At 46.6% G+C, this 16,765-nt stretch overlaps 1 protein-coding gene across 1 annotated transcript in view; it reads left to right on the top strand.

Annotated features, from left to right (window-relative positions):
* LOC146195825 (evasin P1243-like) overlaps positions 1 to 16,765 on the top strand; it is an 84,511-nt gene that overhangs the window by 12,870 nt on the left and 54,876 nt on the right. The window contains exon 2 of the mRNA XM_084596872.1: positions 14,031 to 14,063. Within this exon, the coding sequence (XP_084452998.1) occupies positions 14,031 to 14,063 (33 nt within the window). The remainder of the gene's footprint in view (positions 1 to 14,030; positions 14,064 to 16,765) is intronic.

Genomic DNA, 16,765 nt, shown 5'->3' with positions numbered 1-16,765 from the left:
TCAGCTATCGAAACCAAAGCTCCCAGGAGCCCAAGAGGTCGTAGCTGCTGTATATTCTACAGTCACCGTTCCTGTTAAGCCCCTTTATGGTGTTGACGATAGATGCAGCCGGAAGTAGATCCGTCACGTTGATTGTGAAGCATTGGATTTTAGTCGGACACAGTGTAGATGTACATCTCTTCATGCTTGCGGAAATATTTGGTTAGACAGGGCAGGGAAAGGGTGCGGTGCCCCAATATCAGTTGATCTGGCTGCCATGCACACAGGCCGATTTGAAAGATCTGTAGACTTGAAGTTCGCCGGGTCGGTAGGCAGCGGATAATAGAAACATGAGACATCAAACTGTGCCATCTAAAAGATATAGTTCTTGAAAGCGCAAGCTATCGTTTGCTACCCGGCATGATTATAAAGTTATCCTTTTCCAAGCTATTTGTGCACTGTATACCTGCGCTGAAAGTCAAGTGAATTTTTCTTGGTACGAATGTAAAAATGCGAATAGTACTTACAGAAATCACCGTGGTTAGAAGGGTAGGCAACGCCTACCAAAATAGCAAATGAAACGATTCCTTTTATTATATCTGTTTCCTCATCTTACAGTCCTAAAAAGGAATGAATGAATAAAAGCACGCAGTGTTTACAGCCCCGCAATGGCGAAGGTATCATAGAGACGTCATAGCATCACAGACAAATCGGCTGCACGATTTGAGCCTGCGTTATTTTTATTCATAGAGCCCGAATGATACTCGCAACAAACTCATATCCCCACCAATACCGACGTAGGCAACATTCAGAACCGAGCCTGACCATTCCCGCCACGGACCATAGGGGACGACCTTCATGGTCTAGGTGTAGGTCACCCTGTTTATTCACACGAAATAGACAAAAACGTTAGGTGTGGTATACTAATATTTGTAACAAATGTTTGCCACTATGTTTTTTAATTCTTGCGCACAGAATTGTGAAGCTTCTAAGGATTACTAGGTATTATTTTCTACAGTTTAGTTATTGAGCAAACCTAAGCTACAAGCTTTGATGGGTATATTTTAATTATTTACGCGACTGAGAAGACACGCAAAAATTATAACCGCAAGTTTGCGATCCTAATTAGTAAACCTAAAATATGAGAAATTCAAAACGTAAAGCTACCAATGTTTCCTGTCATGGGCTGTTGATCGGAAAGTTATTGAATTCAGAAATTCTTCAGCAGCATATACATGAAGGACCAGTAGCAATTCTGAGTAAATATTTGTCAAAGTTTCATTTTATTCCGCCGATGAACCAGCGCATGCATATCCTCTCTGTAGTGACTGTTTTCATTCGCGCCGGCCAACCTAAATACAAAGTTTGTTCTTCCAGCACAATAAAATCAAGAGGACCGGATAGCAATTATGCTGCACAGTGCTTCCCTATAGCATTTGCAGTTTTGCACTGTATGGTTTTCACTTTTCAGAATGAGATAACTTCATCAGCGCCACCCGGATACGGCTGCACCAGAAAACGCTACCAGAGATATGGCCCGTATGCCCTCAGTGGCCTATAGCCAAACAAGAGTCCCGGCATGACATTGAAACTTAACATAGGTCCGGCTGATATATGGCGGTCATCTTCGTAAAGTTATGATGAAACAGTATGGGAGGAAAATAACAGAATCTGAAGGAGCAGAATTAGGCAACCAAGTAGCCGAGTTCGAGACCCTCGAAGGCCTTGATTGGCTTTTTCTGGGGAAACAAATTGTCCGATGTCCTGATCGGCGAAGGAATACCCATAGACGTCCTTCGCCAGAATGAGTGAGGCAAACACCGACCGGTTTGGTAATGCAGAGTACTAAAAGGGCGCAGACTAAATACTGCAGACAAATGCTCAAGCGCCAGACTAGTAAAGAGGCAAATAGAGAATAATCAATTTTGAACAGGGTGATCAGTCCCCACAGCCAGAGGCTTCATGGCGTATTTCTTTCTTGGTGATTAACACTATGCGGCTAAATATGAACTGCGACCTGGTGCTGTCTCTGTGGACACAAATACCTTGATTAGGCAGCAAAGAAACGAACAGGTCAAAAAAGGTTAAATGAAATTCTGAAATGTTTACATCCGCGCACGACGCGGTGAGAATAGGTCGTGGTGCTCAAGACAACTCGCATCTTCTCCGTAGTTGGTGATGCCCTGAGACCTACTGACGAGTTCTGGAGTAGCTAAGGAGAGGTATACAAAATGAGGCTATAGCTTTTTGAAAACTTTGTTCTGGTCGAATCCTTTTGACAAAACGTGAACCGCGAATGTCCCGCGGAATAAGCGCTGGTAGTGAGCGGGTTTGTAAGACGTGGTGCTAGTCGCTAGAGCAACTGTCTACACGCGGCTTTGCCTGTCACTATGCTTGCTAGGGCCAATATGGGGGCTTAAGTCATCGGAATTGTTTTAAGGCCCCATGGATAGCGACATACCGGAACAGTGCTCCAAGATCTGGTAATGAGGCACGTAAGTAGCTTCAGGACTCAAGCATTGTGCGAGTAGGCCCCGCGCAATTGTCTACGGTTAGACCTACGTGTACTGCAGAACTTCAAAAGCTTCGTAAACCGATCCCGCGAGTACGGGAAGGCCACAAAAGCGAGTTTAACGACGTCCGAGCCACCACAAATGAGCACACGTATTCCGACATTCAGATAGGCGCTGTTAAGCATAAAGCACAGCAGCATTCACACAGAAGAACAAGGGGCTGTTCACACACCATGCACCGCCAGTAGGCCACACGACTACAATCTATCTGTAGGTGGCCAGAAATGGTAAATGGAACTAACAATGGCTTCCCTAAAAATGATCGCTGTATTTTCCGAGGCTGTAGCGTTGCACCTGAAAGCACCCTCTCCAGGTGCGTTATTGTCGCGCAGTATGTCTAAAATAGTGATAAATCGCCGAACAAAAGGATGCGGGACTATAGATGGACAAAGCGGATCACTTTAGTGAGTGGCTAAGAACGGCTCAGCTCACTTATTTGAGGCAGCTGATTTGAACGCCACAATGGCGCACTTAAATCTGAGTTGTTTAGGAGCGAGCAGGGGATATATTAGGGAGAGAGAAAGTCGGTCTGTCTCTCGTTCACTGATACGCACCGATTCAGCCTCTCGAACATGAAGGGAATAGGAAATAGTTGTTTCTCTATTCTATCTCCTTTCAGATGAATACAAAATCTCAGTAAACAGCAATATCCGTCTTATTAATGCGATTCTGTCTCTTTTATATATATTAATTACAGGTTCACCATTATCCAAGAAAGGATTTAGTTCCTTCCCTGTAATATCGTTCAAAATTATGTGAATAACCTTGCCACTATTCAGAAATATCCCAAATAAATATTTGATGCCATCAATATGCAAAGATAACCCAAACTCCAATGTGGACTAATTATTAATAAATATTCTAACGGCCGCAAAGAAGACGAGGCGCTAGGTGCTGTGGAGGAGAACAATGTTTGTTAGTAGAGCGCGCGCGCAGGGTCTGAGACACTAGTAGCTGACAATACGTCTCTGACACCCCGATCTTCGTTAATGCCTTCGAGCGTTACAACTTAGTTGCGGTGTCGGTTACAACCTCATCAGCCACGAATCTACCGGTCGGACCTCGCCATAGTCGACGCCTTGACTGTTTACAACCTTCCATCGCAGAGATGTCCTTGGACGGAGACTTCGCGCCAAGGTCAACATCGAGCTCCTTCTGGCCGCATTACCGCAAGCCCCGCTCATTTGCGGGTACCGCAGGAAAGGACGTGGACGAATGGTTGACGCGCTAACATCGAATCAGCCTTTATAACAAGTAGGACGCCAGCGTCCATTTTGCCAACGTGGGGTTCGCGCTCGCAGACACAGCTCTTACTTAGTATGAGAACTACGAAGACTCTTTAGCAACTTGGGCACTCTTCGTAGAAGAGCTGTCTAAGTGCTTTGGTGACTCCAAAGCAAAAAAAAAAAAACAATCGGCAGTGGCTTAGCTTGGTTAAACCTGGTAATTGCGAAAGCATAGCTATAGCTACGCCTAGGTTCAGCTGGTGGTGTAGCTGGTTTTGGTGCTTGTGGTTATGCTTATGGTTATGCAGCGATTCACTCTGGCCATGGCATATGGTTCAACTATTGTTTATTGCGGGGTGCTACCTGGTTATTGTATGTATAACTAGTAGCGAGGCAAGGAGTGCCGTGGCTGCAACGATATACTTGGTTGTGGGTGAGGTTAAGGCAGTATGTACAACTGCCGCTCCGGCACCGGCTGCAACGGCATTCTTTACGCCAGCAGAAATGATAGCATACCTGCAGACTGCGTATGTTCCACCTGCCGCTAGGCCACCTCCTATAGTATCTAAGGTTGCACCCCCGGCGGTAGCTGCGGCTGCAGCCCCATAATTCTTCTTAGCTTTAGGATCATGTGGCACAAATGCAGCTCCGCTCGGCCGTAGATCAACGTTGAGCCTAACTCTCGGTGTGTAAGGGCGGACCCGAACCGGTGCCCCAAACGTCGTTCTAAACGGTCTCACAACAATCTCAGGGATGACATCACTGCGGCTGTAGCGCTCCCTCACGGAGGGAGCGGGAGTTAGGCTGCGGCTGGAACCTACCGCCTCGCGAGCCGACGGCTCGAGTTGGGGGCCCTGTTTTTGCGGCAGATGTGATGACGTCACTCCAGCTGTAGCGCCTCTCATGGAAGGAGCGGGAGTTAGGCCGCGGTTGGTAGCTACCGCCTCGCGAGTTGACAGTGCGCGTTAAGGTCTATTCACACTTGCGACTAGATGAGGACGCGCGACTACCAGTCGCGAGACCAGAGGTCAGGAGCTCGCCACTACCGATTTTCACACTTGCGACAGTCGCCTTCTTGTTTTGTTCTCGTTCCAAACGAGTTGGGAGTAGGAGAGCTACTGGGCGATGACAGCGAACGTCGGTAACAGCCGCTTGCCAGACACTTCAGCTTTTTCAGGCGAGAACGCCGACGTCGAATAGACGGCGTCAATCACCGTGGTGTCATAAAATGTTGCGCCTGCGTGAAAAACCCATTTCTCAAAAGTTCATGGTGCTTACCGGATAGTTCTAATATCTTTCCAATCTCCTCCCTGCCTCTGAATTCCGGGTGCCGTTTGTTGAAAAGGTAGGGGTATTCTTTAATTGCATTGAGAAGGTGCTCGATCGAGTACTCCGGGACCTCGCTGATTGGTGAAATGGTTTGCGACTAGTAGTCGCGCGACTGGAAATTCGAGCAGTGCCCGATCGACCCGCGGCAGTCGGTTTTCGACCGATGCGACCATTTGCGACTGTCGCTTTTCGACCAAAACGGTCGCGTGACCGCTGCTAGTCGCAAGTGTGAACGGGCCTTTACGACCCCTGTTTTTGCGCAGCTCTGCTTGGCGGCACGCCAAAGGTCACGCTAAAGGTCAATGGTAGCTACCGCCTCGCTGCGCGAAGGGTGGAAAAGTGAAGGTAGTATTGCTTTCGCGATAAAAGAAGCGATCTAAGGAGATGGTGCCTCAACAGGCACAGCTTCCTACAAAGACCTGCACTCAGTATATTAAGGCTGTCCTAAAGATCTGAAAAATTGTCTCTCCTCGCATGTCCGACGAGGGCAAGGTGGGCCACCTACTGAAAGGTTTTGCCGAAGACCTCTTATGCTCAAAGGCCTTGGCGGAGATCAGGTTGTCAGACACGTCTTATCAACTACTAGTCTCTCAAGCTCTGCGCACGCGCCCTTACAACAAACATCGTTCTCCTCCACAGCACCTAGTGCCACATCTTGTTGTGGTGGTCGCAATTTCGCCCTGCGCAACCGAAGCCCAATAGGTGAGCTGCGCAGTCTCACAAGAGTTCCAGGGCTTCAAGCGCGCAACATGCAAAAGTTCTGTCTTCGATGAACAATGACCTATGACAGTTAGACGGGCAATGCTGTAGGTGACGTCACGGATGGGGGTAATAACGACGTAAGGTTCATCGTAGTGAGCCAAGAGTGTTTGGGGAAGGCCACGCTAATAAAACGGTCGCCAAAACCACACCACATCGCCCGAAACGCAGGTATCATGTCGACGGGGCTCATCGTAGCGTGCCCTGAAGCGTTCTTGAGAAGCTACAATCCGCAAGTGGTCAATTCGCCGAGATTCTTCTGCGAGGCACAGAGTCTCTGCAATGCAGGAATCGTCGCTGACTGACAATGGAAAGATTGTATTCAGGGTATAGCGTGGTGGACGGGCGTACAGAAGGAAAAAAGGGCTGCAACCCGTCTTTTCATGGGTAGCAGTCCTAAAAGCGTATGTTACAAAAGGCAGAATGGTGTCCCAGTTTTTATGATCCGGGGCCACGTACATTGACAGCATAATGTTGAACGTTCAGCTTATGCGCTCAGTCAAGCCGTTTGTTTGCTGGTTTTAGGGCGCCGAAAAAGATATATAGTGAGAATATATACATTTACATATAGTCAATTATAAATATAACAAAATCAGATTAACTGATTCGAGGTGCGCCCTGTATTCCCGGAGACAGTGAATTCAGAGAGAGCCTGCTGTATTTTTTTAATGTAGTGTATGCTTTGTAGCTGGTGTCCACGTTAGTACTTTCTCTTTTCTAAATTGTGCTTTTTTGTCATGCCCCTCCTTTTTTGCTTTCTCTGATTCCTTTTTCGTACATACTTATAATTTTTTTGTTCAACCTTGCGGCAGTTTTCCTTAAGGCTCACTGTTCTCAGCCGCCCGGTTTCTGCCGTTGTTTCTTCCTACCAGGCGACAGGTTTCTTCCCAGGTCCCCTAACTCAAACTTCTTCAACCTTTCTGTTTTCGCCGCCACATACACACGCCGACCGTATGTTATTAATTAATTCATTAATTCATTCATTCATTTTGTGTCTACTTCAAGTCGCTTCGCTCGCTATTCATACTGTAAGGTTTAGTTTTAATTTTTCAAGGCATCTGCTTTGCGTTTAGAGCACACACCGCGCTGCAGTATGTGCTGTTCGTACGTGACCGAAGCAGATCTTTGTTTCTGCTGGGCGGGCCGCGGAAGGGCTATGCATTCGTCATTCGCCTTTTGTAACGCAGTTTGAGAAACCTATGCATAGCAAGCATCGAAAACAAAACAAAACACGCACAAAACCGGCGGTGTTCACCGGAGCATACACGCAGCATTGCGGCTTCCAGTTAGTCGGCGTAGACCCTCGACACGGCGGCTAAACAGCCTATAGCGCTCCAGCCGACGGGAGCCGACTACGTGCGGAGCATCGTGCAGACGACAGATGTTTATTGCGAAAGTAATACTACGCCAGGTTTCGCCTTTTCGCCGTACCGGAGCCTACCGTTCACGGTCGGTGGTCGGTCATGTGACAACTGACGTCATACCAGAGCGAGAGACAGGGCAGCAAGTCGGCTCTTCAGCGCGCCGTAGCAACACTTCACGGCGGCGGCGGTCGGTCACGTGAATACTGACGTCATACCAGAGCGAGAGACGGGGTAGGCGCGCCGTAGCTACGCTCCATGGTCGAGCGGCGGCGGTGGTCGGTCACGTGACTACTGACGCCACACCAGAACGAGAGGCGGGGGACCAAGTGGGCTCTTAGCGCGCCACAGCTACGCTCCACGGCCGTTCGACCACCTTCGAATAGCTGCAAGCGATTGACGTCATACAAGTTGCAAGAGCTTGCTGGCCTTGCTGAGGTTCATTGGGCTACAGAAAGAATATGTGAAGGAATAATAAAGTTTGGCGTCGTCTTAAAAATATGCCTTTCATTCCGGGGGTACACAGGAGATTGCCAATGCGCACCACCACAAGCGAAAAGCTTTGCGTAGCCAAGCGGACATTGCTTTCGCAATTTCCAGGCTTAACTAAAGCCAAGCCCCAGCAAATTTGTTTGTTTCTTTGTATGCCGGCTCGATCGACTCATGCCTTTCCAATGGAGGTGGTTTCTCGCAATCCTAATAGATGGCGCTGAATTCACACCAAACAGAAGATCCGGCTCTGGCGGAACGGTTCATGACTGCTCACTGAACGACGGCTCTTAAAAAAAGAACCACCGCTTACAATTTCCAACGGCTCATTGAACCGCTGCACGCTCTCCAAAAAAAACCCGCCGCTCAGATTTGCTGACGGCTAACAGAAAGACGGCTTTCCAAAAGTGCCGCCGCGTATTCTCGTTCTTTTGAATGAGCGGCTCAAATGTCAGGCTAAGGCGAGTGGATGCGAGATGTTTGCTACTCTTGCGAGGAAAAGCGGGAGGCATGGTCTCCGAGATCACCCCCGAGCGTGCGCTTCTCTTACGCGCGCGTCGCGATGTCGAAGGCCATGCGGGAGGGCAGTTGCATTCTCGCAACGTTAATAGATGACGCCAAAGTCGCAGCGAGGAGAAATTCGGCCATAATTTGGCTGTCCGGGAACCGTTCGACATGAATCGGATCACTGAACTAGAGAGCGGGCTCACCACCGCTCATCCACCGCTCATCCGCTCTTTTGAAAGAGCCGCTCGCTGAGCGACCCACATTTATATGGTAGACGTTTATAAGAAAGTGCAGCGCTACAAAACAGATTAGCTTGCTGATCGCATCGTGAGTGGCTGGCGGACAAAGGCTCACAAATCGAGTTCTGGAGCTTCTCTAAGTTTATTCAACATTCATGCGTCCATCTATAGTATATCGGCAGTAAAAGTGCAATCGACTGATCACTCCTACACTACATTACAGCGATTCATAACAGAAAAAAAAAGACAAGCTAGATTAAAGCATGATGGACAAAACAGCACCGGCACGAGTGCGAAAATTGTACACCTCAAACAAAAAACAGCTTCTCGATGCAGACGCACAAGGTGGAGGGAATACAGTGCTTGTCGGAATGGCAAAGGCCACGTGCCTTAAGTCAAGGAAACCGAAAGATGTCCTCAGAAAAAAGAATACGAAATTATTAAACTAAAACCATACTACAAAAGTAATTAACAAAAAAATCTAGCCAGCACTATGGATCAGTAAGCTGCGATTAGCCAAGATCCTCTATCGTCCTAAACCCTCCACTACGGCACTTCTTTCTCTTTCTTGTCTCACATCCTCATTTTCTTTACGGCACGGTTAAAGGGCCAGCAGCGAATTGTGACAAATTCTGCGCCTTTTCTTTCCTGTGAACCGATTTTAAACACTGGTGATACCGGGTGTACTGCGTCTGTTTCTGTATGCTGTGTAAAGCGGCGTCGAACGAAGCGCCAAATGAAAAACACCGCTCGGAAGCCTGGATCCGAAGTCCGGCGGCGTCAACTTCGTATATGCGTGTTGTTGTTGTTAACTTTATTTTTCCACCGATGTAGGAGGCCCCCTATTCCCCGCCCCCGGACCGCAGGCCTATGGGACGGAGGCCAGGGTCTCCGCGACTAAAGACAGGCGAAGCGACAGTGCTTCTTCGCGGCTTCAGCCGCCAGGCGGATTGCTTGCTGGTGGTTAGTGGGGACTCGCTCCGCAGTAGCAGTTCCCAGGCTTCTCTACTATTCATGTTTTCCTTGGCGCCAGGGGAATCAAGGCATTGCCAGATTATGCGATCCAGAGCAAGACCGACTGAAATACAGACCTGAACAGATAGCACTGCTCCAGCACGCACCTTCTAGTTCATAGCCTTTGCCGCTAGGGAACGAACGCTACGGGTAACCTGGCGCTACTGTAAACCTGTTAATAAGAAGGGTAAGAAGGGTCTATTAGTTCTGTCATTTTTCTTCGTCGTTATACTTTATTTATCTGTCCACGCTGTAATGCACAAGCACCTGTTCTGCGCATGTGCAGCGAGTAACTGCAGTGCCGCCGCACAAAGCGGAATCGCGGTATGTCTTCTTGCGAGAGAAAAACAATATAAAGAGAAACACTCTCCGCTAAAATACAAAAAGGCAAAATTTTAGAAGTATAACTTGGGCAAAGATCTTTTTTTTTTATTTGGGTACAGTTTGTTTATATTAAACTGTGATTTGATGATGATGAAAATTATAGACGAACAGGTCAACCGAGCGCCCTCAACGACGAGAAAGGTAACGAAAGTTGGCGCACGAGGTCCCATAGGACCCTGTTTTTTGTGCAGGTCTGTATTTCAGTCGGTCTTGATCCAGAGTACCCCTTTCCCCGCTGGTTTCGCATTTATCGTCCGCCTTTTCCTCCACTTGCGTGTGGAAAAGTCAGATGGGACTTGGAAAATTCCCTGCTTCCAGGCTCGTATATGCGTCAATCGCCTGGCGACATGACCAGGCGTGACGTATGCTTGAATCGCCTGGTGGCATAATGACCAAGCGTGACGTCATAGTCGTTTGTGATACCAACGTGACGTCAATTTCGGTTATTATACATGGCTGGAGACGACGTCCAGTGGATGTGACGTCACACTGTTCCCGTGGCTATATCAACGTCGACAATACTTAGACGCAATTTTGACATTCACAGTCATGAAACATAGCTTCTATGTTTATTTTTTCCTCCTCTATCTTATGCAGCCATTCTGTGTCATCTATATTTTGTAGTTTCCACTTAACAAAAGCGTTACGGACAGACGGACACGATCGTGGCTGGGAGCATGAGCCAGCTTGCGCATTGATAAACTCCCATGGACTCAATGAAAAGTTCGACAGGCAATGTTTCTAGAGCCCAGCTCACATTCTGGAGTTACCAAGTTCGAACGATTGCTGCATACCGCGATATGTCCCGTGGAGCTGCGCAAACAAAAAAAAACAAAAAACCACACGCATTGACCGGGCTAAGACTGTGAAAAAGCTTGTGAAAAAGATTGTGAAAAAGCTATACAGCTTCCCTTCGCAGCCGCAAGGTTGAGCTTAGGAAGATAAAAATGACTAATCTCTCTGCTATTATAGCAAGTACCGGCCTACCATAGCGAATTTCCCCCAAACTCGGTGTATACTACCACTTCGAGTTATTCATCTATTCGCTGTTGCCCAACCCTCTCACAGCGGCCTGGTGAGTTCAGGTTGCGAAGGAAAGGTATGAGTCCCGGCTTTTAACACTGTACGATGAAGACGTTTGTAGCGCAAGCGACAATAGGCTAGCAGAACTGCATCTCGCGCTGCCTAGCCAGAGGCAGAGCTGCGTATTCGCAGTAACCTTGACAACCAGTGGCGCAGAGCCGCGCCGCTCCCCTCGCTGTACCCGCTGTTGACGTCTCGCTTAGCTATGCCCATCATTGTCTTTATCATGATCACTAAGCGTGAACATCGAGATCGTGATGATAGCGCTGCCTACCGCGGCGCTCAGTATAATAAGCCGCGGCGAGCGTACTTGCTAGATAGAGGCGCAAAGAATGAAGATGCGGATGGCGACCGGACGTAATGTGATCGGCATCAGCGGAGGCTACACGAGGAAGTGTGGACGAATTCAGATGTCATCGCATGGCACAAGGGAGCCCAACAATGTGCGACTGAAGCAATAATGGCTAGGCGACCGTCAGAGACACCTGAAAAGGGGGAAGAACATCTCGCTAAGTCAAGTTTTGAATCGGCAAAGATATCGAGTCGCTGCCGAACTACTATGAGAACACTGTCCAACGGCACAGCAAGAAGTAGAAGCTGAAGTAGTGTATGAATGCGAAAATCTACATTAATATGTCACTGCGGATCCGCCATTGATATATTGTAGCAAAAAGATACCATCACGACTAGATATTGTGTATACGAAATTGACACGGTGACTAACTACTTTAGAGACCACCGATCGACCTTGTGTGTAAAGCATAATATTGAAAAAACATATGTGTACACATCGAACACTGCGACAGTGTATCAGCTGCTTAACCAGTGCAGCCTAGCATATCTGAATGACCAAGTTCTAAGAAAGCCAAATCGTAGACTTTGATGCGTATTCCTCGCCTGGCTCCGCTAACCCACTGCTATGTTTTCTTCATCTGAAAAGGCTCTAAGATGCACAGCTTTGCCATGTACATTGCTATATGGCTGCGATAATATCGATGCTGATGACGAATCACTCCATATCCGAAATTTCTCTTCCTTGGGGTTGATCTAAATATCGAATTGACACACACGTCAGAGCAGCCATGGAGGTCACTGCTCAATAGCGAAATCGGCGAAACTTGTGCGACTGAGAGTGACAAATTGTGGTTTGCGACTGAAGCTGGCTCGTTATCGCCGAAGAAGCGGCGGCATAGCCTCAGCTTTATACCCCTATTACACGGGCGTTGTCAACGGCAGTTCAGTTGAGTGTGAGTTGAACGCCGTAACGGACGTGGGAACGGAATGGTGTGGCTGCGCTCACACGGCACTTTCCATGTTCGGTCTCTGCACTTCGAGCTGGTTCGAGCAGGTTGAACAGCGCCGTCATTCTTGCGTACACGGGCGCAGTGTGTTTCTGCGCTCGCAGTTCGACAAAGTGATCCTGTCACAAGTTGATACGTAAATGCGCCAGTAGCGCTGTCTAAAGGGTTTTTGCGCCGGAGCGATCGCCTGCAGCGGAGACACGTCGCTGCTGGGGGCTGCTATCTTGTCTATTTCATGACGAAACGGACGGAAACGGCGGCGGAACGGAGACCGGCGAGCTCCGTTGGTGTCAATCGCCGTCGGATTTCTAACGGCGCTCGTGCTGCCGTGTAACTCTGCCTAACGGCCGTTAAGGCCAACTGATGTTTTCCTTAACGACCGTTAACATGCCCGTGTAACATGAGTATTAGAGATGTGCCTGCCACGTGTTGCCACCGATGGCGGTGTACGTTCGCAATTGCTGCACTCGGTAACACAAGGATTTCAGCTCTATTAAACAACTGCAGAAGACACGAAGACAAAGCTAATGATATATATACATAGTTCACCACAACAGACGTCAAGGCATGAAATTAGCTGCGGTACATAAAACCCTCTGTGGACTACATTCACACCGTTGATGACCACACTTGGAGCTCATAACAAGAATCAGAAGCTGTTTACTTGTCTCCTACCTAAACGTTGCTATTTCATCACTGATATACGACAAGGGCAAGCACAACACAGAAAATGCGCTTGCTGACTATCTGTTAAACGATATCGAGCGACGAAGATCGGGTACTGTGCTTTTCTCGTAGCGATCATGCTCTACGTCTTGTGCATGCACAGCGCTGGCGTTTTAACTTCCCCGCTTAAATTTTACAGTCAGAAATAGCAATGTTTAGGTAGGAGACAAGTAAACAGCTTCTGATTCTTGTTATGAGCTCCAAGTGTGGTCATCAACGGTGTGAATGTAGTCCACAGAAGGTTTTATGTACCGCAGCTAATTTCATGTCTTGACGTCTGTTGCGGTGAACTATGTATATATATCATTAGCTTTGTCTCTGTGTCTTCTGCAGTGGTTTAATAGAGCTGAAATCCTTGTGTTACCGAGTGCAGCAATTGCGAAGATTTATAACAATTAGCTAAAAATGCACCTCGAAATATAACGGCGGCCAGCAGCTCTGTCAGTGGCTCGCTGCACGTCAGTGCATAGCTAGCTGCTCCAGCCAGCGCTAACCATATCTGGTACTTCGACCAGAGTTTCGTGACCAGAAAGAGCATTCAATAGTCATTAAAAAGTAAAATTTGTACTACAAAGGTGGAGCAACGGCTAACAAAAATAACTAAAGGAAGCGCTCGTATCCCTTCATCACCTTCATTATTTCTTTCCTAAAAAGGAACGAAAATATACAGGCAAACTTGGGTTCAGCCCCTCTACGGCAAAATCAGGCCGGGCAGCGGCAATGAAGAGCTAGCAGGATTATAGCTTGGTATATGTTTTGCGCTCTAGAGTCCGAATGAAGCTTGCTTCAACTTTTATGAATTAGCGTTTCTGTCCTCTCACCCCCCCCCCCCCCCCTCCCCCTTCCACACGGAGGATATGCAACCTTCAGCGGCTACGTGTGGGCTGCTTAAATTATTCACAATAAATACGCAAGAAGTAAACTGCTGTACGTGGAATGTTTAACCAAAGTGTTCTCTACTGTAGAGTGTTTTTTATCATTAACCTTTAATAGGAAATTTTTGTCCAATGTATTTTTCAATACTACCTTGCACTGCCTATATCCTTCTGTATTTTTGCAGTCGGTTACTCCTCAACTACAGATAACATAAATGGTAAGTGAACATTTCTGATAATGTTTTATATAGCGTGGCTGTTTCCACATATTTCTCACAAATTCTAAAGCCCAGATTCTTGACATTTGCTTTGGACGAGTGTTAGAATTTATTTCTGATACTTTTCTTATTTTAAAAAAGGGAAAGTACAAATATTTTGGCATGATCGAAGTTCAATGGTTTACGGGACTGACATGATATATGAAGATATGAAACGGAAGTGTATTGTGCTAATCCATAAGACTAACATAGGAAGGGTTTAAAAGATGAACAGCTCGCTAATTTTCCTCCGGGAGCTGGTTAGTCAACATTTTGTAAAATTCTCTACATTGCAGAAACATACGTGCCGGACCAGTAGTAGCTTTCAATGAAATGCTCTTAAAACTATAATCTTCGCCACGGTTAGGAAGAGTATGCATTTCCTCTCTTCTAGCAGCTTTCATACTTTATGGCGCCTACACGAACAACAACGCTAGTCTTCTCAGCACCTGAAAAAGAAAAGGATGAAATTTCAAGTTTGGCTGCACTTTACGCGTACTTCCCCATCATCCTCGTAGCAGTGGCTTCGCGCCGTTTCCATTTCATATTTAAGAGCGACAAGATCATTCGGGCCATGCGAGCAATGTTACACCAGACGAAACAAAAAAGAATTAGAAATTTCACGAATGCGCTTGTTTATCGGTGGTTTAAAGTAAGACAAACTGTCCGATATTGCACTGAACATTAAAGTATCGGCAGATATACGACTGCATTGTTTGTGAATTATATCTCATTTTTAATACACTTTATAGAAAAAATATCGTGAATAACTTAGTGAATCCCCGTCACAGTTTTGAAGCATGGTGGTTACTTCTCCACTACATAATGCACACAGGATGAGTGCTGAAAATAACATTGAATTCACTGAGTATTTCTTACCTTTCATTGTCAGACATCACTGTAACTAGTCAGTTCAAGAACAGACATTCTCCTAGATGTTCACTTGCATAGAATAAAATATTAGATGTTTTGCCTATTCTGGTAAAAACCAGAAAAACATATTCTCGAGGTTCAAAATATTTTCATATCCTAAATATAGGCGTCAAAGATTTAAGCATGTTCTTTTATAAATTTGTGTGATATATAGGAGACAGAAAAATACTCTAGAGACGCGTAGTACACACATATGCTTACCTATCTTGGTATCGAATCACATATTTGCAAAGATTAACAAACAATTAGAAGCACTGACTTCTTTCTCTACGTAATTTGCGCCATTATGGAGAGCCGTAAAAAATCAAAAAGAAGCTTTACCCTAATCCACTTAATTAAAACGGATTCGGTCCTAAATTTGAACATATCTGTAACGCCTCCATAAGGTAGATTTGTCTTGAAATAAATGTTATAATAAGGTTACTTTCTGCGTATATTTCATCATTTTCACCGCCGACTAAATTATAACCGGTTGATATGAGGAAATGGCCCCCTTTTGTGAACAACCCTACTACTGCCTAAATCAGTATCTTCTCGGCATACTATGGCCACAGTCTGCCGCATAGCCATCCCTCTAATACAAACACCCTAATATAAGAGAAAAATTGCAAGCATATATTTACCCGAAAAGTTTACTCTTTTACTCCTTCACAAGGTGCGAGATATATAGGTAGGATATATATACAGCACGGGCGAGGCACTGGGCGCACGTGACCAGATAAAGTACCGGCCACGCTCCTCCGAATTGGGCCGCTTATCGCAGCGTCAGCGTCGATGTAGCGGTGAATCTTCGCCGGAAGAAAAAAGCACATACATGACATCCGCCGTTGCGATAGCACCAGCTGATATCCCACAGCGCGTTTCTCCGGCAGAAGCCGTTCCCGTGGCTTTAGCTGTATCTCCGTATTGCTAGAAGCATAGCAGTAGCACTTAAATTGGAGCCTTGCCATTGAATCAGTGCAGCACCGGAATCCAGAATAATGTACTGGCTTGCCAATACTATTTACCCTATTTATATACTAACAATCCAGCCAAATAATGGGTCAAGTTTCACTTTACTCTGAAACGCAGTGGAATGAGCAGGACATCACTCAACAATTCAGTCAGGGTTATTCCATCGGAGGTGCTCGGGAAGCAGTTCTCTCACATTAGGTAGCATAAATATGACGCAGAAAGTGAAGTCTGCGTTCGATAAGGCAAACCACAGAAAATATATAAAGCATCGGGGCATTCTTAGGCACTTATTTAATGAAGAATATTGCGACAGCTCCCCCCCCCCCCCTACAGCTTATATATCACACAAATCTTTAATGTGCCAACGAATGAATGGATTAATTAGATACGTAGCCGAAAAAAGTGTGAATGTGTTACGTACACAAAAACCATAACGAATGCTGCCGTTATTTAAGGCATTGTACCTAAAGCAAGCACAGCAGCTATTGTCGTGACGCTGGGGCTATGTCGACCCGGCCTTCACTTGGTAGCGTGCAGAGACTCGGGGTTGAAGAAGGACTGAATCTTCGAAGTTGGTAAAATATGTACAAGCAGGTTTACTGGCACTTTGAGAAAACGTATTTACAAGAATATTTACATGAAAAAGAAGGGTACATCAGCAAAATGACAAGCGTTAAGAGTTCATAGCGAGAAGCGACTGGATGAGCCGTTTACCCAGGGCCCAGAGCGACATTTCGTGCTCTGCAGCGTCCTTAAAACCCCCTATGTCCAGCCCC

The sequence above is a fragment of the Amblyomma maculatum genome, chromosome 3 (assembly GCF_055883805.1).
Source record: "Amblyomma maculatum isolate TAMU_Amacu chromosome 3, ASM5588380v1, whole genome shotgun sequence".
Taxonomy (NCBI): domain Eukaryota; kingdom Metazoa; phylum Arthropoda; class Arachnida; order Ixodida; family Ixodidae; genus Amblyomma; species Amblyomma maculatum.
This window is presented reverse-complemented; position numbering and strand designations above follow the sequence as displayed.